At 39.5% G+C, this 24,777-nt stretch overlaps 1 protein-coding gene across 4 annotated transcripts in view; it reads right to left on the bottom strand.

Annotated features, from left to right (window-relative positions):
• Positions 1 to 24,777, bottom strand: part of RRM1 (ribonucleotide reductase catalytic subunit M1) — a 46,051-nt gene that overhangs the window by 13,626 nt on the left and 7,648 nt on the right. For 2 of the 4 annotated variants that reach the window (XR_004177459.1, XM_021926209.2), the window contains exons 2-12: positions 24,119 to 24,207; positions 19,963 to 20,140; positions 17,763 to 17,863; positions 15,619 to 15,678; positions 13,659 to 13,698; positions 13,235 to 13,397; positions 5,899 to 6,040; positions 4,415 to 4,498; positions 2,609 to 2,770; positions 2,157 to 2,236; positions 973 to 1,174 (exon numbers count right to left, since the gene is read on the bottom strand). Coding sequence is in view for 3 of the 4 variants with exons in the window: in XM_021926209.2 (XP_021781901.1) it covers positions 973 to 1,174; positions 2,157 to 2,236; positions 2,609 to 2,770; positions 4,415 to 4,498; positions 5,899 to 6,040; positions 13,235 to 13,397; positions 13,659 to 13,698; positions 15,619 to 15,678; positions 17,763 to 17,863; positions 19,963 to 20,140; positions 24,119 to 24,207 (1,301 nt within the window). In the remaining variant the exon portion in view is untranslated. Of the gene's footprint in view, positions 1 to 972; positions 1,175 to 2,156; positions 2,237 to 2,608; positions 2,771 to 4,414; positions 4,499 to 5,898; positions 6,041 to 13,234; positions 13,398 to 13,658; positions 13,699 to 15,618; positions 15,679 to 17,762; positions 17,864 to 19,962; positions 20,141 to 20,244; positions 20,264 to 24,118; positions 24,208 to 24,777 lie in introns of those variants that run through there. The other 2 variants (XM_021926210.1, XM_021926211.2) reach the window with 2 other exon arrangements.

Raw genomic sequence — 24,777 nt, 5'->3', positions numbered from 1 at the left:
GATCTCCTGACCTTGTGATCCGCCCGTCTCGGCCTCCCAAAGTGCTAGGATTACAGGCTTGAGCCACCGCACCCGGCCAAGAACCATCATTTTCATCTTAACATTTTGATACTATTTTCCTGTCAGAAACCTACAAGGGCTTCTTATCTCTGGGACATGTCAGTTTCTACCTTCTATCTCCCTTCTCCCAGCCATAGCCATTTCTCCATATTCCAATAATTAATCTACTTGCACCATCAAAACAGACTTACTTGCCACACTGCACAAAACCCAGCCCTGTCTCTGGCATATCATACAGACCACTCTTTCCAAATGGAAAGCTCCTCTCTAAAACTTTTTTTTAAAACATCAAATCCATGTCCCATTTCTAGCCTTGATTCTTCTGTGAAGTCTCTTTACAGGCTTTGAGATTAGAATTGGATCTCACCATTCACTGAAAGGACTCTCTTTATAAGCTTACATACTTTTTTTGTTGCTGTTTTTGGTTTTTGTTTTTCTTTTTGTTTGTTTTGAGACAGGGTCTCACTTTGTCACCCAGGATGGAGTACAGTGGCACAATCTCAGCCCACTGCAGCCTCCACTTTCCAGGCTCAAGGCTTACGTACTTTAAACTGAATGTACATCCTAACACATTTTTGTGTGTGTCCTAAACCAACATAACTGTATATTTCTATTTTTCTTGAGTAAATGTTATTACAATGATGTGTGTATAAGAAAAAACTGTGTCTTTCCCACACGGCTTAGACTAAAAAACATTTATAGGCACAGATCATACCCTTTCCTTCCTTTGCTCTCTGCCTTTAACAGTATTCTTCTGCTTACCACTATGCAAACTCCCTTCACTTATCTCAAGTGAGGAATTCACAAATTCCTAATGTTCTTTTCTTAGTACTCTAGAAAAGTACTCTTAGTACTCTAGGAAATGCCTAAGGTTCTTTTCTTAGTACTCTAGGAAGAATTTTTTCTACCTACCTCATCTTTGCTGGTGTACTCCACTATTTCTGTGCACAGGTTGCTGCATTTGATGGTTCCCAGGTTCTGCTGGTTGCTCTTTCGATTACAAGAATCTTTGTAGAGCATATACGGGGTGCCTGTTTCTGTTTGAGACTCAATGATGGCATACCAAAGCTGCTGAGCTTTTACAACTTTGCGGACACGACCTTGTTTCTCATAACTGAAAGGCACAGATATTATTTAATATACATTCTCTATATTTATTGTATATTTATTTACAATGTCTACGATATATATTTATTATAGACAACTTGAAGACATTAAAATATAAAGTTATGAAAGCTCTTAAATTTTTTCTAAGTTTTGCTAAAGCAAAAAAGGAATATGATACTTATTTTACTCTGGCTAAAGCCAGAGGAAAATGAGGCTGTTTTAGGCTCCTTCAAATGATCCCAATCCCACTAAACCAATAATATCTTTCATAATAAAAAGGAGTAAAAACTAAGGAAACCAAATCTCTTAATATTGTGCTAATTTTTTTTTCTTTTTTGAGACAGAGTTTCGCTCTGTCGCCCAGGCTGGCTTGCAGTGGCACTATCTCAGCTCACTGCAACCTCCACCTCCGGGGTTCAAGCGATTCTCCTACCTCAGCCTCCCAAGTAGCTGGGACTACAGGTGTGCACCAGCACGCCCAGCTAATTTTTGTATTTTTACTAGAGATGGGGTTTCACCATGTTGGCCAGGCTGGTCTTGAACTCCTGACCTCAAATGATCCACCTGCCTCATCCTCCCAAAGTACTGAGATTACAGATATGAGCCACTGCACCTGGCCTATTTAATTTTAATAAACTATTGACATATGTATCCTAGTCACTCATGATTCCTTTATGCAATATAAAGCATAGCTTATCAAAAGTACTATATGACAGAGCAAAATAATAACCCTGCTAGTCATCTTAATTTTTATAAGGATCAATTAAAAATCCCAAGAACCTATTTATACATTCCAAAGTTTTAAGAAAGAAGAAGACGCAACTCAATTTTGGTGAAGAGTTAGGAAGCAAATATGACCAAAATTATTAGTCACTTTTTCTCTTAGATGCTTCAAAAGATTCTTGACAAGTACTTTTGATATTTGGACCCCCAAAATAAGAGAAACCATGATTAAAACATTATTGTTTTCTTTTATATTTTTCCCATACCTTTCATATAGTTTCTCAAATTCTTCTCCCCAAACCTCATCCAGACCAGGACACTCATTTGGACACATCAAAGACCAGTCCTATAAAGGAAAGGACAAAATCACTCATAAGAAACGTAAAATAGCCAAGCATAATCCATTAGAAACACTGCAAGCATAAGGTGACTTTTACAAGTTCTCTTGGAAATTTGCTGTAGAAATAATCATTTTCAGATTCAGGCCCAAACATCTAGGTCTGCCTGTTTATACATGACCTTTCAAGCATTTAGGTCACAAAGCATCTACTTTAGAGAACAGAAATATAAGACAAGCACAGCATCTCTTAACTTGTTCAGAATGCCTTCTGTGGCATCACACATAGATGGGCTCTTCCTAAGCATGACTTAAGATGACTAAAAAAGAGAAAGCTCACGTGAATCAAGTTGCCATTACCAACAAGTACCTATCTCTCACCTGATTAGTCTCTACTCGTTTCATGAAGAGATCCGGAATCCAAAGAGCAAAGAAAAGATCTCTGGCACGCTGCTCTTCCTTTCCTGTGTTCTTCTTTAAATCAAGGAATTCAAAGATGTCTAAATGCCAAGGCTCCAGGTAAATAGCAAATGCCCCAGGACGCTAGTGGTAAATAAATCATAATTCTCTTCAGAATAAAAATGAAACAAAGAAACATCATGTCTCCCAAAGCACTTTTATAGTATCTCCTTTGATCTTCACTACAATGAATTAAATAACATAAAAGTATTATAAAAGTGTACAATTTTACAATTGTAAAAGTAATATTTTACAATTCTATGAGTAAAAACGAATGAATGATATAAACAAAATGTGAAACAAGAAAGGTTAACTTTTCTAAAGTGACATGATGAACTACAAATGGAGCCTCCTCTTCAGCAATAGCCCAGTTGTCTTTACACAACATGACATGTACATAAAGCCCAAAGGAAGCTGCTTTTACAAAATAAGCCGTGCTCTTATTGAAGGTCAAAAAGTTGATCTGTCTTATCAAGGTCCCCAAAGTCCATCAGAGAGAAATTCATAAACTAACAGGTGATTAGTGTGCCTACAGTCACAAAAGGCAGACTCTAGTTGCAAACCATCCTGTTGATAAAACCAGGTAAACAACCCAATTCTTTCAACTTTACTGTTTCTTCTAGAATTAGGGAGAGTTTTTGTTTGTTTGTTCTGTTTTGTTTGAGACAAGGTCTAGCTCTATTGTCCAGGCTGGAGTACAGTGGTATAATCTCGGCTCACTGCAACCTCCTGCCTACCGGGCTCTAGCCATCCTCCCACGTCAGCCTCCCAAGTAGCTGAAACTACACCATACCTGGTTAATTTTTGTATTTTTTGTGGAGATGGGGTTGCATCAGGGTGGTCTTGAACTCATGAGCTTAAGCGATCAGCCCATCTCAGCCTCCCAAAGTGCTGGGATTACTGGCAGGAGCCACCACACCCAGCCAATTAGGGAGAGTTTTGTTATTCCAGTTTGTTTTTGTTTTAAGAACAACCAAGGCCAGGTGCAGTGGCTAACACCCGTAATCCCAACACTTTGGGAGGCCAAGGCAGGTAGATTGCTTGGGTCTAGGAGTTTGAGATCAGCCTAGGCAAGAAAGTGCGACCCCCGTCTCTACAAAAAATATAAAAATTAGCTGGGTGTGGTGGCACAGGCCTATGGTCTGAGCTACATGGGAGGGCTGAGGCAGAAGGATTGCTTAAGTCCAGGAGGTCAAGGCTACGGTGAGCCAAGGTTGTGCCATTGCACTCCAGCCTGGGTGATAAGAGAGAGACAAAAAACAAAAACAAAAAAAAAAAAAACAAAGAAAAACGTAGAGCACATGTTACAACCCCATTTCAAATGACATATTTATATGAGTTACAACTTGAGAAATTCTTTGCAAATAAACTATTATGTAAGAAAGCTGAATAGATCAGTGGTTGTCTAGAGCCAGGGATAAAGTATGTGTGGGTAGGGGTGACAGGGGTGACTGAATGTAAAGGTATATGAGGGAGAAAAGATTTTGGGGTAATGGAAATGTTCTACCTCTTTATCAATGTGGGGATTACACAAGTGTAACATTTGTCAAAACCCATCAAACTGTACATTTAAAGTATATGCATATTAAAATAATTATACCTCCTCAAATTGATTTTACAAGTAAAAAATAAGTAATTAGAAACCACACATAAATGAGCCATCTTAAGTGTATATGACTAAAGCACCTTTAGTTCTGATTTCTAGTACTTTCAAGTCATGGAGCATACCTTGTTCCCACCTTGATCCACATATCGAGCTGTGTTGTTATATACTCTCAGCATCGGTACAAGGCCATTGGAATTGCCGTTAGTCTAAAAGAGAGAACATGATAGAAAAGACAGAGGGCACTCAGCAAAGAAAAGAACAAAATGGCCCCATTCTTTTATCAAAAAAGATGACTAATTTCTAGGTAGCAATCTATGAAGTTTACCTGCTCTCCATCTCTGCTTCTGCTTTGGAAAAATAATGCCCAAATAAAATCAACAAAATGCTGAATAAATTACAATTATGTACTAAGTTACCTCATGGCATTTCTAATTTACAATGAGATGTAGCAATTACAAGTCAAAGGGATCGAAAATCAAGGTAGCTAAATTTAAACTCTACATCTTCTAAAGGTCATTATATAGAGATACACTTTGGGTAGAGTAAAAAAGAATATAAATACTACTACAATGCCTTTTTCCCAAAAGAAATCAAGGCAATTTATAATAAGAATTACATGCAGTAGCTATATCAGGGCAATAAATAAGGTAAAAGGAGATTCTCAGCAATAAGTGGACTCTAGAATGATGTTAAGAAAATAGAGACTCCTATGACTAGAAGACACTTCATCAAATTCTTTAAATAACCCTTCTGATCCCAACACAAGCCTTTAAACAGTCTAGAAAGATAAGTGAGCAATGGCTCACTCTACCATTGTGTAAAGTGCTGTATATATCACAGTACCTCCAAAACACAACATAATGGAATAATTTCCTTCTGGAACTTTATTCTACAGGGTTAGATATTTTCTTCATCTTACAGAAAAGGAAACAAACTCAGACATAAAATAACTAACTCCAGGCCACATTACTAGTTAAGTAGTGGAGCTAGGATTTAAATCCAGGTCTAAGTCAAAACCATTATCTTTACTCCCAATGAATAGTAAATTAACAAAGGGCTGAAGTTTACATCATAAAGTGTCAATGCATAAATCTTGTAACCTGGCTCTACCACATATTAAGTGATTGATCTCAGAAAGTAGCAACTTTCTAAGTCTCAATTTCCTCACTTGTAAAATTAGACAATGGCACCTTTATTCACAAGGTTATTTTAAGGAATAAAATTCCTGGCATGAGTCTATAATCACAGCTACCTCATAGGGTTGTAGTAAGGGTCAAATGAGTACTTCATGTAAAACATTTATAACAGACTTAACATACAGTAAGCAATCAATAAATGATAACTGCTCTTATTACTGCTAAAATAAGCCAGAATTCTAAAACCTGAGCTAAAAAGGATTCTAGAAATTATCTAATCAAATCTAAACGTCTAATAACATAGATAAAAATGAAGCCAGAAGTGAAATGACTCACTCCAAGTCACATAGGCATTTAGTAATTAACAGAGACCCAGGACTCCCAAAAAAATAGCATATGCCCTCTCAACCATAAATCTGGTTGCTTTTAGACTTGAATCCCCTTTTAAAAGCCAAATGGCAGAAACTTACCCCAGCAATGTAGCTGCCAGTAGCCCGAATACAACTCACAGCAACACCAATTCCTCCAGCAGACTTAGAAATCAATGCACACTGCTTTAGAGTATCATAAATGCCTTCAATGCTGTCATCTTTCATACTCAGAAGAAAACAGCTACGGGGAAAAAAAAGTCTCAACTTAGAGCAGGGAAATGAAGCAGAGTCACAAAAATGATTACTCAACACGAAGACACTAAGGCAAAAAAAAAAACGGTTGAAGTTTAGAAAGTTCCTAAGTGAAGGGGTGGCCTGCCCCTCCACACTTGTGGGTGTTTCTCGTTAGGTGGAACGAGAGACTTGAGAAAAGAAATAAGACACAGAGATAAAGTATAGAGAAAGAAAAGTGGGGGCCCAGGGGACCAGCGCTCAGCTTACAGAGGACCCACGCAGGCACCGGTCTCTGAGTTCCCTTAGTATTTATAGATAATTATCTTTACCATCTTAAAGATAAGGGAGTGGCAGGACAACAGGATCGTTTTTAGGGAGGAAATCAGCAGTAAGACATAAGAACAAGGATCAGCAGTAAGACATAAGAACAAGGATCTCTGCGACATGAATAAGTTTAAAGGAAAATCCTGTGCCTTGAGATAAACCTTTTAGCAGCATTGTTTCATCCTATCACATGGGGATAAACCTTGGACAATACCTAGCTTTTCTAGGAACAAAGACACACCCTGCACACCCAAAATCCATTAAACCTTGAGTTACCACAGCACATGTCTCTTGCAAGGACAAGGCTGGGGGTAGGGTCACAGATTAACAGCATCTCAAATACAGAACAAAATGGAGTCTCTTATGTCTACTTCTTTCTATATAGACACAGTAACAGGCTGATCTCTTTCTTTTCCCCACACCAAAGTATTTTTCCAAGAAGAAAACCCACTTTACTGTACATGACACAATAAAACATATCGAAATACCATTTTAAAATCATCTTGCTGCCTCCTCTAGATAGTAAGTAAATAAGCCTAGGAGGAAGTCTTATAGATAAGTCTATAATATTAGCTTACATTTTCACCAGACTGCAAACGTGCCATTTTCACATTTTCTCATGCATATTCATAAACATGCGTCACAGTCTTTTCAGGTTGTTAGTAAGCCAAAAAAAATTAACGTTTATGAAAATAATCTATCCAATGGTCAACCAATTCTTTGATATGTCTACCAAAATTATAGCTCCTTTACAGTCTTCTTAAAGACAACCCCTTTACCTTCACTTTGGATCTCATCCTACTCCTCACCTTAGGAACCTTACCCTATCAATAATCTCTTCACTTCCCTGAATATTCAATCATGCAAATGGATTCTATCTATTGACTAGGTGTTTAATATTCAGACATTCAGAAAAATATAGAGAATGATGTAACAAATACTCTGTACTTGCCATCTACCTCAAAAAATTAGACACCACAAATACAGCCTCACTGCAATCCTCTAACATTTTTAAGAATTTCTATTATGACATTTTTACATGTTCTACACTTAGAATTTTTCTGGTTGCATATCTATTTATCATTCCACAACTTGTTTTAATTCAACATTGTTTTACAGAAATTAATCCTTTTGATACATGTAAACAAACTTTATTTTCATTGCCATAAGGTATTCTATTGTATAAATATACCAATACATTTGTCCCATGCGCCTGTTGATGAACATCTGGATTATTTCCAATTCATCTGCAATTCCAAACAATGCTGCTATAAAAATTCTTGAACACATCCCCTTGTGTTTATCTCTAAGGATTTCTGTAGAATATAAACCTAGGAGACAAACTGCTGGGTCAAAAGATATATACATGTTTCACTTTACTAAAGATTCTCCAAAGTGGATGGACAAATCTATTTCTAGCAATGTATGAGATTTCCTTGTGCTCCACATTCTTGTCAATACTTGGAATTGTCAGCCTTTTCATTTTTATCAAAAAAAAAAAAATATATATATATATATACACACACACACACACACATAATTTTCATTTTCCTATTGCACAGTGTAACATCTCAGATGTTTATTAGCCAATCAAGTTTCTTCTTCCAGGCATTATTTGTTTATAGCCCTTGCCCATGTTTCTATTTGGCTTTCTGTTTTTCTTTTCTTTCTTCCTTTTTTTTTTTTTTTTTTTTCTGAGAAAGGGTCTAACTCTATTACCCAGGCTGGAGTGCAGTGGCATGATCACAGATCACAGCAACCTGGACCTCCTGGGCTGGAGCGATCCTCCCACCTCAGCCTTTCAAGTAGCTAGAACTATAGGTGTGCACCACCATGCCTGGCTAATTTTCTACTTTTGCAGAGAGAGGCTCTCACTATGTTGCCCAGGCTGGTTTCAAATTTCTGCCCTCAAGCCAGCCTTTGCTTTGGTCTCCCAGAGTGTTGTAATTATAGGCAGGAGCCACTGCACCTGGCCTTGTTTTTCTTATAATCTCTCAATAGTTAACACATTGCAAATATCTTCTCTCAGTCTGAAACTTGTTTTTGGGGGTTTTTGTTGTTGTTGTTGTTGTCGTTTTCAAGACGGAGTCTCACTCTTTTGCCCAGGCTGCAGGCATGATCTTGGCTCACTGCAAGCTCTGTCTCCCAGGTTCAAATGATTCTCATGCCTCAGCCTCCCGAGTAGCTGGGATTACGGGCATACACCACCACGCCGGGCTAATAGTTGTATTTTTAGTAAAGACGGGGTTTCACCACGTTGGCTAGGCTGGTCTCAAACTCCTAACCTCAGGTAATCCACTCACCTTGGCCTCCCAAAGTGTGAAACTTGTTATTTGACTTTGTTTTAGGTTCGCAGAAGTTTTTAATTTTAATGTAGTCAATTTTTCCAATGTTTTGCTCTATAGTGTTTTGCTCTGAGGTCATACTATATATTTTCCTATTGAGATGTAAGTGGAAGTAGGCCAGGCTCAGTGGCTCATGCCTGTAATCCCAGCACTTGGGAAGCCCAGGTGGGTGGATTACCTGAGGTCAGGAGTTCGAGACCAGCCTGACCAACATGGAGAAACCCCGTCTCTACTAAAATTACAAAAATTATCTGGTTAGGTAAGCATGCAATCCCAGCTACTCAGGGAGGCTGAGTGCAGGTTCTGCTGAACCTCGAGGCAGAGGCAGGTTGCAGTAAGTCAAATCATGCCATCACCCGAGCCAAAACAAGAGCAAAACTCCAACTCAAAAAAGGTTAAAAGTGGGCCGGGCTGTAGCTCAAGCCTGTAATCCAGCACTTTGGGAGGCCGAGACAGGCGGATCACCAGGTCGGTGACGGCAGGACTTCATCTTATGGCTAACACACGGTGAAAACCCGCCTCCCTATTGGGTAAAAATACAAAACTAGCCGGGCGAGGTGTCGGACGCCTCCGTAGTCCCAGCTACTCGGGAGGCTGAGGCAGGAGAATGGCGTAAACCCGGGAGGCAGAGCTTGCAGTAAGCTGAGATCCGGCCACTGCACTCCAGCCTGGGCGACGGAGCAAGGCTCCGTCTCAAAAAAAAAAAAAAAAAAAAGGTAAAAAGGTAAGTGGAGATATTAAGAGTCACAATGTCTACAACTCACTTTTTTTTTTTTTTTTTTTTGGAGGAATCCCTCCAGAGGTTTTGAGGGAGAATCTGTTCCTTGCTTTGTACAGCTTTTGGTGGCTAATTGCTCTCCTTTGTGGCCACATGACTCCAATTTCTCCCTCCATCTTTACATCACTTTCTCCTCTTCTGTACGTTGTTATCTCCCTCAGCCTCTCTCTTATAAGGATACTTTTGATTGGATTAAGGGCCCACCCACATAATTCAAGAAAATCTCCCCATGCATGTCAAAATCCTTATCATACCTGCAAAGACCACTTTCCTTATCAGGTAACGTTTACAGGTTCCAGGAATTTGGACCTGATATTTTTGGGCAGTCTTTTGCTCTTTCACATGAATTTTAGAATCAGTATGTTGAGATTTTGACTAGAATTACTTTGAATCTATATTTTAACTTGGGAAAAACTGACATTTTTATAAAATTGAATCTATTCCATTCATTTATTATTTAATATCCTTTAATCATGTCTTAGAGAAATTTCTAAAAAACTTAAAAAACCAGGAATAGTAGCTCACACCTGTAATCCCAGCACTTTGGGAGGCCAAAGAAGACAGATCACTTGAGGTCAGAAGTTTGAGATCAGTCTGGCCAACTTGGTGAAACCCCGTCTGTATTAAAAATACAAAAATTAGCTGGGTGCGATGGCACACGCCTGTAATCCCAGCTATTTGGAAGGCTGAGGCAGGAGAATCACTTGGACCTGGGAGGTGGAGGCTGCAGTGAGCCAAGATCACGCAGCTGCAGTCCAGCCTGGGCAACAGAGTGAGACTCTGTCTTAAAAACAAACAAAAGGCCAGGCGCGGTGGCTCACGCCTTTAATCTCAGCACTTTGGGAGGTCGAGGCGGGTGGATCACGAGGTCAGGAGATTGAGACCATCATGACTAACATGGTGAAACCTCGTCTCTACTAAAAAAATACAAAAAAATTAGCCGGGCGTGGTGGCAGGCGCCTGTAGTCCCAGCTACTGGGGAGGGTGAGGCAGGAGAATGGTGTGAACGCGGGAGGTGGAGCTTGCAGTGAGCTGAGATTGCGCCACTGCACTCCAGCCTGGGTGACAGAGCAAGACTCCGTCTCAAAAACAAAGAAAAACAAAACAAAAACAAAAACAAAAAGTCAATGATGGACCGCATATACGACAGTGATCATCCAATAATCTAAGGTTAATTTATTATTGAAGAAAATATTTTTAAAATAAATTTAGTGTGCACAATGTTTATACAGTCTACAGTCGTCAGCAATGTACTAGGTCTCATACTCTCTTTTTTTTTTTTTTTTTTGAGATAGCGTTTCACTCTTGTTGCCCAGGCTGGAGTGTAGTGGTGTGATGTTGGCTCACTGCAACCTCCACCCTCCAGGTTCAAGCAATTCTGCCTCAGCCTTCCAAGTAGCTGGGATTGCAAGCGCCCGTCACCATACCTAGCTAATTTCTGCATTTTTAGTAGAGACAGGGTTTCACCATGTTGGCCCTGTGGTCTTGAACTCCTGACCTTGTGATCTACCTGCCTCAGCCCCCTCAAAGTGCTGGGATTACATGCGTAAGTCACCGTGCTCAGCCAGGCCTTCATATTCATTCACCACTCACTCACTAACTCAACCAAAGCAATTTTCAGTCCTACAAGCTCTATTCATAACTGTCCTATACAGATGTATCTTTTTTTCATCTTTTTTTTTTGGAGATGGAGTCTCGCTCTGTTGCCCAGGCTGGAGTGCAGTGGCGCAATCCTGGCTCACTGCAACCTCTGCCTCCCAGGTTCAAGCAATTCTCCTGCCTCAGCCTCCCGAGTAGCTGGGACTATAGACACACACTGCCATGACTGGCTAATTTTTTAATATATATTTTTTAGTAGAGACAGGGTTTCACCGTGTTGGCCAGGCTGGTTTCGAACTCCTGACCTCAGGCAATTCGCCCGCCTTGGCCTCCCAAAGTGCTAGGATTACAGGCATGAGCCACCGTGCTCGGCCCATTTTTTATCTTTTATAGAGTACTTTAACTGTGATATGTTTGGATACACGAATACTTACCATTGTATTACAAAGGCCTACAGTATTCAGTACAGTAACATGCTACACAGGTTTATAGCCTACAAGCAGCAACAGGCTATGCCATATATCCTATGTGTGTAGTAGGCTATACCATCTAGGCTTATATAAGTACACTGTATAATGTCTGCACAAGAAAATCACCTTACAACACATTTCTCAGAATACATCCCCATCGTTAAGTAATGCATGACTGTAGGTTAAGACTTAATTTTCTAACAGCTAAAGTACAGAAACTTAACTGATTGATGTATATTGAACTTATATCCAGATATTTTGCTGAAATCTTTTATTTCTAATAATGTGTCTGCAGATACTCTTGAGTTTCCTATGTAAAAGTCATTTCTTTCAATCATTACAGTTTTGTTCCCTGATTTCCAATCTTTTCTTTTTCTTATTTTACTGTGCTGGCTCAGCCTCCACTAACATGCTGAAAAAAGGGATGATACATCTAGGTTTTTATTGGATATCTTTTGCCAAATTAAGGAAGTTATTTTCTGTATCAATTTTGTTAAAGTGTTTATTATGAAAGAGCATTAAACTGCATAAAATGTTAATGCAATGAATTACATTATTTTTGACATTACCATGTTCTTGAATTCCTGAAACAAACCAACTTGATAATGGGTATTTTTTTTTTTAATGTATTACCAGACTGTTAGTGTTCCCTTTCTCAACAAATGGCATCATGATTAATCCTGTTACTTACTGTATCCATAAATGCAAGAACCACTGTTGACCCATATTCTGTCAATTTGACACCCTAAATATCTTTTATATATATTTTTATCTTAATCAAGGTATCACTTTGTTGCCCAGGCTAGAGTGCAGTGGCATAATCATGGCTCATGGCAGCCTTGAACTCCTGACCTCAAGTGATCTTCCCACCTCAGCCTTCCAAAGTGTTGGAATTACAGATGTGAGCCACCATGCCTGGCCCTAAATATCTTTTGATCTATCTGCTTCTGTCAATTTCTACTTTCACCTCCCTAATCTAAACTACCACAGTTTCTTATATAAACTGCTATGAGAGTCCCCTAACTAGTTATTGGCACTTACTTTCTTTTTAAAACAACCTTATTGAAATGTAATTCACACCAGGCATGGTGGCTCATGCCTGTAATCCCAGCACTTTGGGAGGCCGAGGTGGGTGGATCACCTGAGGTCAGGAGTTCAAGACCAGCCTGACCAACATGGTGAAACCCCATCTCTACCAAAAATACAAAAATTAGCCGGGTGTGGTGGCAGGCACCTGTAATCCCAGCTACTCAAGAGGCTGAGGCAGGAGAATTGCTTGTACCCAGAGGGGGCCAAACCCCCCCACCCTGGGTGACAGAGTGAGACTCTGTCTCAAAAAAAAAAAAAAAAAAAAAAGAAATATAATTCACAAATAATATAATTCCCCATTTAAAGTGTACTACTCAATGGCTTTTAATAGACTCAGAGTTTTGTAACCATCACCACAATCCAATCAATTTTAGAACATTTTTGTTTTAAGCATTTGCCTTTTCTCCAAATCATTTACCACATTACAGTCAGAGATCTTTCCAGAATCTAAATCTCATTTAATCAGAGCAGGCAGCGATTAAAAGTTCATTAAATTATTTTTTATGTGATGAACTGCCCAGTTTCTTCAGGTCAAGGTTTATTTCCCTACTCAAAACACATAACTAGAAAGTTGTGGGTGTACTCAAAACACCTACCTAGAAAGTTGTGGGCGATTGGTACCAGCATTGAAGAGAGTGGGAGAAGCATGAGTAAACCACCTCTCAGAAAGAAGATTATATGTTTCAATTGCTGCATCAATGTCTTCTTTGTGGATCCCAACAGATACTCTCATCAACATATGTTGTGGTCTTTCAGCCACTATAGACAAAAGAGGAGTTTTCACATGATGAGACATGTCAGAAAAAGTAGGTTGAGATACATACTTGAATTTTAGAAAAGGATACCAAAAGGAAACTAGAAAAACTTTATACTAATAAGCAGGACAATTATCCACAAACTAAACCTAAAGTCAAAAATGTTATCTGGAGTCTAAGTAGGAATATTAAGACTTATAGCTCAAAGCTATATATTCAATATAATCAGTAGAAAATGTAACACACAAACACGTTCATTTCTCACCTTTTCCATTGATCTTCAACAAATAAGACCGCTCTAGCGTCTAGAAAGAAACAACAAAAAAATTTCAGAGCACCGTTTTTAAGACGCAGTGGATATATCATCCACTATAAGACAATCTCTTTAAATCTTGGCCGTTTCTATAAAATTTCAAATGAAAAGAATAGCACATTTACTCTTCCTAGCTTCATCTGGAACATTATCATTGGCACTTTTTTTTTTTTTTTTTTGAGACGGAGTCTTGTTCTGTTGCCCAGGCTGGAGTGCAGTGGCGCGATCTTGGCTCACTGCAAGCTCTGCCTCCTAGGTTCGTGCCATTCTCCTGCCTTGGCCTCCCGAGCAGCTGGGACTACAGGCGCCCGCCACCATGCCTGGCTAATTTTTTTTTTCTATTTTTAGTACAGACCATGTTAGCCAGGATTATCACTGGCACTTTTTTAAAAAAAAACTTTTTAAAACATTCTGTAGACACATGGTCTCCCTGTATTGCCCAGGCTGGTCTCGAACTCCTGAGCTCAAGGAATCCTCCCATCTCGGCCTCCTCACTGGCACTTTTGTTTCGGCAGAGACTGCATGAAAATTTCTGGAAAAAGTCAGCTCTGTACACATTAACAGCAGAAGTTGTAGTATTCATCGTCATCATCATCAACATCAAAACAGCTAACACTTAAAAAGTGCCTGTAACAGACTAGGCACTAATCTAAGCAACATCTACACTCGTTTAACCCCCTGAAGACTCCTCATGGGGATTAAATGAGCAACATATACATCAGGGATTCTTCAGGGGATTAAATGAGTATATATGTTGTTTAGAGCAGTGCCTAGTCTGTGACGGGCACCTTTTTTTTTTGAGACAGAGTCTCACTCTGTCACCCAGGCTGGAATGCAGTGGCGCGATCTTGGCTCACTGCAACCTCCGTCTCCTAAGTATAAGCAGTATCCTGCCTCAGCCTCCCAAGTAGCTGGACTTACAGGCATGCACCACCATGCCCAGCTAATTTTTGTATTTTTTAGTAGAGAGGGCACTTCACCCCGTGGTCCAGGCTGGTCTCCAACTCCTGACCTCGGGTGTTCAGCCCGCCTTGGCCTTCCAAAGTGCTGGGATTACAGGCGTAAGCCACCACGCCCAGCCTGTTATAGGCACTTTAAGTTGAAATTTAAACTAAATTGGCCGCAGTGGCTAATGCCTGTAATCCCAGCACTTTGGAAGGCCAAGGCAGGTGGATTACCTGAGGTCAGGAGTTCAAGACCAGCCTGGCCAATATGGCGAAACTCTGTCTCTACTAAAAATACAAAAATTAGCTGGGCGTGGTGGTGTGCGCCTGTAGTCCCAGCTACTCAGGAGGCTGAGGCAGGAGAACTGCTTATACTCGGCAGACAGAGGTTGCAGTCAGCCAAGATCGCGCCACTGCACTCCAGGCTAGGTGAAACAGTGAGACTCAGTCCCAAAAAAAAAATTTTTTTAATTAAATTTGTTGTTGAAATTTTATATTCTCCCCATTCTAAAAAGGAGGAAACAAGCACAGAGAGATTAAATAACTTGCTAATAAGAAATAGAGCAGACTGGAATTCAGGTGGACACTGACATTCATGTTCTCAGTCACTACACTATACTATATACTATACTATACTATACTATACTATACTATACTATACTATACTATACTGCCTATCAACGCAAAAATACTTAGAACGTTATGAAACACTTATGGTAATTTATCTGCATAACTCCTCAGGTAATCCAGAAGTAATATGTGGAAAATTCAAAAATTGCAAATAGAGTGTTTCACCACTTTAGAATTTCTAAACCAAGCACCACTGTTACCTTAACCCCACTAACTCCCCAGGTCCACCCCAACTCCAAACAACTTATGGCCTTGATAATTGTCATCAAAACATAAATAAAATCCTGTATTTCATGATTTAAGTACAAGTCCCCAAATACTTGAAACCCGTTATTTACCTTAAAGCCAAAGTAATTGTAAGAGAAATCTCGGTCATAGATAATGGCAGAATTCAGGCGCTGATACGGGTGAAAAAGAACGCACAATTAAATTAAAATAATTACTTATTTTCACAAAATCTGTTGTCTCTCAGCCCTGACTCCAGAACTAAAATCAACACAGATAACACTAAGCATTATTACTGTAGAAGTCCATCTAACATTCTAAAAAAAAGAAACAATATATATAAATTAAGTATCCTAATTAGGTTTAAAAATATGTATATTACAACACTAGAAGATAACACATAAATATATGTTGTGAGATTACATTTAATTTTCCAAACTTTCACTATTATGTTTATAGTATGTTTTGAAAGGGGGAAAAAACATGAGCATAAATGGGACTATATTGTCATCCTTAAACATGTTTTTAGATTACTATTAATCCAAAAGTATTGTTACTACATATTTACTAATATATATATATATTTACTTCAAAAACTAGCCTACCTCAAACTGCATATAACAGTATATGTAATAAACAATGACAAGAAGCAGGCTTACGTTAATTCTGAGGCTCTTCAAAATCTATGGTCCTTTAACAAGTCTCAGACAAACCACTATTGTAACAGTAAGATTTTATAGCGTAACTGGTCATTATTACAGAGTTTTAGTAGGCTATAAAGCCATTCAGAGGAAAACAAAAGCAATTAACGTACAAATAATCATTTTTGATAGAAAAAAACGGAGCCAGGTTTTCAAAATACTAACAGTGTTTCTACATAATGATCTATATCTAAGGACTAGAAAAACCTATACGAAAGCTTGCTTTCCTTCTCTCTTAAAATTTTAAGGCCATCTTTGTTGCCAAAGGCAGGTATGGGCTCAGTATGAATATTACAGAACTGAAACACTTGACTATCAATAGACATATTTTTAGACACATGTTTGATGCTGCTGCTGTATTTTTGTCTTCACCTTGTCTTCAAGATTACACAAATTAACAACACACAAACAACTCAGTTTTCTCCTAGTCTCTTTAACATCAGATACATGTTTAGAGAGACAGTCAATTAATCATTCTTTTTTTTTTTTTTTTTTGAGACTGAGTCTTGCTCTGTTGCCCAGGCTGGAGTGCAGTGGCATGATCTCGGCTCACTGCAAGCTCCGCCTCCCGGGTTCACACCATTCTCTTGCCTCAGCCTCCTGAGTACCTGGGACTATAGGCGCGTGCCACCACGCCTGGCTAATTTTTTGTATTTTTAGTAGAGACGGGGTTTCACCCAGTTAGCCAGGATGGTCTCGATCTCCTGACTTTGTGATCCACCCACCTTGGCCTCCCAAAGTGCTGGGTTTACAGGCGTGAGCCCCCTCACCCAGCCTAATCATTCTATTACCCAAAGTTAAAACTGGTCTCTAACCTGTCCAGATATACATGGTAAATAAATCCTGTGTGTAAAAGGGCTGGTTAGGCTACATCTTTTCCCTTCTGTCCTCTGGCATCTAGTTAAGAAAGCAGTTCAAACACAAGTGGATAATTTTTAAGCTGCTGAGCATGAGCTTGTAAAATTTTACCTGAGCAACCTTTTTGGGAGTCAGTTTGGCAATGCCTATCAAAATTTTGAATTCACATACACATTGGCTCAGCAATTCAACTGAAGGGATTTATCTTACAGATATATTCATCTATGGGCAAAACACCTACCATACAAGAATATTCACTGCAGTGAAAAGATGAAAACCAAATATTGATCACTAAAGGAATCTTACACATACATACAATGACAATATATCTATAAAATGGAACATTATACAACTATTATAAAAAAATGAGTAAATTCATAAAGGCTGATAGAGAACAAACAAGATATACTTACAAGTGAAAAAAGTATCAGTGAAAATAGTATGCACAGTACAGTACCACCGAAAATAAAAATATATATGTACACACATGTATGCACACACATGTACGTACAAAATAGCTCCGGAAAAATACATTTTAAAATGATAAAGTTGTTTCTAAAGAGGAAAATCAGGAATCAGGGCAGGAAAAAACAGAATTGTATTTACCTGTATCTTTTGTAGTGTTTAAATTTTCTAAAATGTGTGCAATATTAAAAAAGACTATCAAAAAATTTCCACCAGAAAAGTGTTATACATACATCTTTATTAGCCAAAACAATATCCAATGTTGACTTGGCCACCATAGGAGAGTGTTTGCCATTATGTGGATTTATGTAGTTATAGAGGTCTTCCATCACATCTAAAAAAATACAACAAAAAAAGAAAATATATCAAGACCACTTCACAGCTAATTCAATCTTTAGGTAACAGTTGAAAACAGTAGTTCTCAACCCTTTTTTTCATCTCAACCCACCTCAATATCTAGCATGTAAAGTGCTCAATAAACACATACATGTTGAAGAAATATGTAATGCCTCATTTAAGGAAACAATCTTCTAGAGTTAAAGTGATTATAAGCTCTTGTAATTTAAAATAAGATTCCTGGGCCGGGCACCATGGCTCACGCCTGTAATCCTAGCACTTTGGGAGGCTGAGGCAGGCGAGTCACGAGGTCAGGAGATAGAAACCATCCTGGCTAACACGGTGAAACCTCGTCTCTACTAAAAATACAAAAAATTAGCCGGGCATGGTGGCACGTGCCTGTAGTCCCAGCTACTCGGGAGGCTGAGGCAGGAGAATGGCATGAACCCGGGAGGTGGTGCTTGCAGTGAGCCGAGATTGCACCACTGCACTCCAGCCTGGGTGACAGAGTGAGACTCTGTCTCAAAAATATAAAAATAAAAATAAAAATAAAAATAAAATAAAATATAAATAAATAAATAAAACAGATTCCTAAGGCTGGACAGTGGCTCACATCTGTAATCCCAGCTCTTTGGGAAGCTAGCCACCCACCTCAGCCTCCTGAGTAGCTGGAATGACAGGCACACACTACTATACCTTGTTAACGTTTTTAATTTTGGAGAGAAAGGGTCTCACTATGTTACCCTGGCTAGTCTTGAACTCCTGGGCTCAAGTAATCCTCCTGCCTTGGCCTCCCAAAGTGCTGGGATTAGGCCCACCATGCCTGGCATAAAATTTTTAAAAACTTTTTTTTCCTTTTTGGCTCCCGATAGGAAACAATAAAGATTTTTTAATCTCAGTCTACCAGCTGGCTTCTTATATATTGAACAAATTATTTAACCTTCCCTTTCCCACATTCCCTGAGCTGTAAAATGGTAGTGATGAAATGAAGAGTTCGCATCTAGTGAGAAAGGAGCAACTATAACATTTTGTTTAACCCAAAACTTGTCAATAAATATTATTCATTTTTCCAACCATATCACCACCAAGTGCCTAACAATGGGCTTTAAAAAAAAGAGAGAGAGGCCAGGTGCGGTGACTCACGCCTGTAAACCCAGCACGTCGGGAGACCAAGGAGGGCAGATCACCTCAGGTCAGGAGTTTGAGACCAGCCTGGGCAACACGGTGAAACCCCATCTCTACTAAAAATACAAAAATTAGCTGGGCGTGGTGGCAACTGCCTGTAATCCCAAGCTACTCGGGAGGCTGAGGCAGGAGAATCGCTTGAACCCGGGAGGCGGAGGTTTCAGTGAGCCGAATCATACCATTGCACTCCAGCCTGGGTGATAAGAGCAAAACTTTATCTCAAAAAAAATAAAAAAATTTAAAAAGAGAGAGAATAAAAAACTTAAAGAACAAAGATACATCAACTCTTTTATACAGCAGATAGGCAGCATGGAGAAATAGGAAACTGTAGTCCACTCTTTCCCACTAATTTACATATTTGCCATTTATTTATTTATTTATTTATTTATTTATGAGACAGAGTCTCACTCTGTCGCCCAGGCCGGAGTGCAGTGACATAGGCTCGGCTCACTGCAATCTCCGCCTCCCAGGTTCAAGCAATTCTCCTGCCTCAGCCTCCCAAGTAGCCGAGATTATAGGCCCCCGCCACCATGCCCAGCTAATTTTTTGTATTTTTAGTAGAGATGGGGTTTCACCATGTTGGCCAGGCTGGTCTCAAACTCCTGACCTAAGCGATCAACCTGCTTGGCTTCCCAAAGCACTGGGATTACAGGTGTGAGCCACTGCACCCGGTCTATTTTATAATTTTAGATTTTTCTTAAAATGCAGAGATGGGGTTTCGCCACATTGCCCAAGCTGTTCTCAAACTCCTGGACTCAAGCAATTTGCCTGCCTTGACTTCCCAAATTGCTGGGATTTGAGGTGTAAGCCACCCCACCTAGCCATATTTGCTTCTTTAAACAGTCAAGATTTCTACTACCCTTATTACTTTTCTGAGAATACTGAATTTTTACTTTTTCACCCAAGACTTACCACTGAACACTTTCTTTGTTTCTTTGTGTAAGTTAGAGACAGCAATCCTGGCTGCCAGGATAGCATAGTCAGGGTGCTTAGTAGTCAAGGTTGCAGCTGTTTCAGCAGCCAAAGTATCTAGTTCCACTGTGGTGACCCCACTGTACAAGCCTTGGATTACTTTCATGGTGATCTGAGCCTACAAAAATAAAACCAAGAATTACTTGAGCTTTCCCAAGAAACAATAGCTTCCTTAAAAGAGTAATTAAGAAAACCATCATGGCCAGGTGTGGTAGTACATACCTATAGTCCTAGCTACTCAGCAGTTGAGGTGAGGGGATCACTTAACCTTAGCAGTTCATGACCCTATTTAAAAAAAAAAAAAAAAAAAAAAAAGCCAGGCGTTGTGGCTCACACCCATAATCACAGAGCACTTTGGGAAGCCAATGTGGGAGAATGGCTTAAGTACAGGAGTTCGAGACCAGCCTGGGCAAGCTAGGAAGACCCCCCCCCCCCCCGCCACCATCTCCACAAATAATAAAAAAATTAGCTGGGTGTGGTGGTACACACCTGTGATCCCAGCTACTCAGGAAGCTGAGGCTGCAAGGAGCTGTGATTATGCCACTGCACTCCAGCCTGGGCGACAGAGTGAGACCCTGTCTCAAAAAAAAAAAAAAAGGAAAGAAAAAAAGAAAACAATCAAATTCACATCACAATATAAACGACAGGTTGGGCACAGTGGCTCACACCTGTAATCCCAACACTTTGGAAGGCCGAGGTAGGAGGCTCACTTGAGCGCAGGAGTTTGGGACAAACCTGAGCAATATAATGAGACCATATCCCTACTAAAAATTAAAAAATTAGCCAGTCAAGGTGGTAAGTGCCTGTGGTTGCAGCTACAGGGTAAGCTGAGGTGGGAGGAATGCTTGTACTGGGGAAGTCAAGGCTGCACTGAGCTATCTATGATCATGGCACTGTACTCCAGCCTGGGCAACACAGTGAGACCCTGTCTGAAACAAAGAACAAGACAATTTACTTATCTGAAAAATTATCTTTCGGAATGGTGGGCAGTGGGAAACTTAGTAATGAGAATGCACAACCCAGCAGAACTACAGAAAATGTATACTACATATAAAATGAAGGTGTTATTAAAAAAAACCTAAATATAGCCTTTAAATCAATTAGTCTCACAGGGAAATAGCTGAAAACATACTAATGATTCTATATTTCCCTATTTTCATTCAAATTCTCCCAACAGACTAATGATTCTATATGAGTGTTTCCCCATTTTTCATTCAGATCCTCCCTAAGTGATCAGGGCTCCAGCTTCATACTTACTTTTCCCAAATTCCATATAAGGATAAGTACAGAAAAGCAAATGAATCAAACTTTAATCATGCCAATTAAAGGAGAAAGAAGTATAAATTAGGTTTGGGGCTGAGTCATGATAATTTAATGACTACTCTTTCTTTAGCACTTCACAAATTACAAAGTGCAACCTCCACCCCTGGGGTTCAAATGATTCTCAACCAAAGTTGATCAAAAATTATCAACTTTCATAATCTCTGACATTTCATAATCACTTTGTGAGATGATTATTACTATACCTATTTTACATTAAGAACCTGAGGCTCAGGTTATTGGGACTTGCCCAAGGTTATATCATTATACAAGTCTTCTGGCCCCAACCCCATTAAACTTCACTGTATTTCACTGTTTTCAAGGCCACATTGTAAGTTCATTTTTAAGACACGTAATGCACAAGGTATTAGCATACATTTTTAAGAAAAACAAATTCTAAGTTGTGAGTGTGTGTGTTTATTGAATCTTTAAGAAACCACTTAATCCAACAGAAAATAAATGTATTTCCCAGCTGAACAATGCATACCCCCCTCAAAAAAAAGACACATACATGTGTAACTATTTTTAACAGTCTGCAATCTATTCTAATTATAATATAGCTAAACCCAAGTTGCTCCCGATCACTTTCTTCCCAGATCCAGTAGATAAGGTGTGTTCAGTATAAGAGCAGTGAAGTCTTCTAAATAGTTTCTAGAGTAATATGGCAAACAATTAGAACTCAGAATAAAATACCATCTGTGTGCTAACTGTGCTGTGCCAGATCTAACAGCATACACAGTTTTTCTTTTTTTCTTTTTGAGACAGGGTCTCATTCTGTGGCCTATGCTAGAGTACAGTGGCACAGTCTCAGCTCACAGAAACCTCAACCTCCAGGACTCAAGCAATCCTCCCACCACCAAGTAGCTGGGACTACAGGCATGCGCCACCATGCCCAGCTAATTTTTGTTTTGTTTTTGTTTTTGTTTTGTTTTGTTTTGTTTTGTTTTTGTAGAAACAGGGTTGAGGGAAGGCACGGTGTGGCTCATACCTGTAATCCCAGCACTTTGGGAGGCCAAGCCGGGCAGATCACTTGAGGCCAGGAGTTCATGCTTGGCCAACATGGCAAAATCCTGTCTCTACTAAAAATACAAAAAAAATAGCCAGGCATGGTGGCACATGCCTGTAATCCCAGCGGAGGGAGGCTGAGGCACAAGAATCATTTGAACCCCAGGGGCGGAGGCTGCAGTGGGCCAAGATTGTGCCACTGCACCTGGGCAGTTTCACCACGTTGCCCAGGCTGGTCTCAAACTCCTGAGCCCAAGCAATCTGCCTACCTTGGTCTCCCAAAGTGCTCGGATTACAGACGTGCACCGACAGTTTTTCAACAGAATCTACCTTAGGAAGTTTGAGGATGCTGCAACACTCCTGCGCTCTAAAATGTACTACTGCATGAGGCAATAGAACATGTGGGAGTGAAGAGACCTAGGTGCTTCTCCCTATACTCCCACTAACTTAAGTCACCTCCCTCTCTCTTTGGAACTTTCTTACCTATAAAACAAAGATGAAATGGGATGGGCTCTCAAGGTTCATTCCAACTCTAACATTCTACTGTTCTAATTATTGTCTTAAGTCCTCAATGTAAAAGAGAATTTACAATAAACATATTTTCAAGATGCATAAAATCATTTTCTCTTGACCAAACTTACTTTGGTCAAGTGGCTAAATAGATATATGTCAAGCACTGAGAATATCACAACAATAAGATACACAGCCCATCCTCAATTCTAGGGTAGGATAAAGACCTATAATTAATTTCCATGTTATATGATTAAAGCTATGAGATGAGCACAGGTTTTACAGCAGTACAGATAAGATACCTAAATAAGGAGATGGAAATATGGGTGGATTTGAAGAAAAGAGTTCTTAGAGATTCTCATTTAAGGAAGATCATTTTAGAAGTCAGGTAGAAGACGAGTTTGAAGAGGGCAAGATTAGAGGAAGTCCAGGACACTGCAGAGACCACAGAAAACAGTCCAGATAACTGATGAGAGTCTAGAATATAGAAGTTATAAAGGATAAGGAAAAAAGCAGAGCAACTCGTTTATGAATAGTTTGTTCTTGACTTAAATATTGTCCATGAAATCTACTTTATATTACTTAAATCTTTTTACATAAACAACAAAAAGCAAATTTTAAACCAGTTCCTACCTAAATAACCACAATTCCAAAACAAACTTTAGGCTTCCCTTTTTTTTTTTTTTGAGAGGGAGTTTCGCTCTGTCGCCCAGGCTGGACTGCAGTGGCACGATCTCGGCTCACTGCAACTTCTGCCTCCCAGGTTCAAGTGATTCTCCTGCCTCAGCCTCCCAAGTAGCTGGGATTACAAGCACCCACCACCAGGCCCAGCTAATTTTTGTATTTTTAGTAGAGACAGGGTTTCATCATGTTGGCCAGGCTGTTCTTGAACTCCTGACCTCAGGTGATCCGCCCACCTCAGCCTCTCAAAGTGCTGGGATTACAGGCGTGAGCCACCGCGCCTGGCCTAGGCTTTTCCACTAATGAATAAAACAATTTACTCAAGGAAATATCTGATATTAAATGTTAATATCAAATTTTCCTCTTTACTCACATTCATAGTTCTCTGAAAAGTGAGAACTCACAGGACAGAACCAAAATTAAGGAAAAAAAATGTTTTAAGCAATGAATTCAAATTTTATATCAAAGGGCATAGCCAGAATACCAAAGTATATCAGGTGAGTGAAGGTCCAGGAATAAGAGACAAACGGAAAGAAACACATGAAACAAGGAACCCAAGATAAAAACCATATTTACTTACAGGATCAACAAAATCCATATTGAGTCCATAACAAAGCTTCTGGATTCGAGATGTAATTTTGTCAAACATGACTCGCTCTTGGCGGCCATCTAAAGAATCAAATCATGTTAGCAATTATTAAATTCTGTTAGCAATTATTAAGACTACAATGTCAAAGAATCAAATGTAATTAACATGTAAATTGACCAACATGAAATGCTATTTCACAGATAAGATTCAGGCCCCCTCAAAAGATTCATGACGAGATTGTCTTCTCTGATGTCACCTTCAAAGAGTATGAATTCTATACATACAGATATTTACAGATAACTTCCTAAATTCCCCCCCATCCCACACTGCAGCCAAAATTACCCTTTAAAAGTTAAACTCAGAATCATATCATTACCTCCCTCAAAACTCCTAATAGTGGCTTCTTATCTCCAGAATAAAAGTCAAAATTGTTAAAAAACAATCCACAGGCCAGGCGTGGTGGCTCACACCTGTAAGCCCAGCACTTTGGGAGGCCAAGGCGGGTGGATCACCTGAGGTCAGGAGGAGTTCTAGATCAGCCTGACCAATATGGTGAAACCCCATCTCTACTAAAAATACAAAAAATTAGCCAGGCGTGGTGGCAGGAGCCTGTAATCCCAACTACTCAGGAGGCTGAGGCATGAGAATTG

The sequence above is a fragment of the Papio anubis genome, chromosome 12 (genome assembly GCF_008728515.1).
Source record: "Papio anubis isolate 15944 chromosome 12, Panubis1.0, whole genome shotgun sequence".
NCBI classification, from domain to species: domain Eukaryota; kingdom Metazoa; phylum Chordata; class Mammalia; order Primates; family Cercopithecidae; genus Papio; species Papio anubis.
The sequence above is the reverse complement of the archived record's forward strand: the minus strand, read 5'-3'. Positions and strand labels throughout refer to the sequence as shown.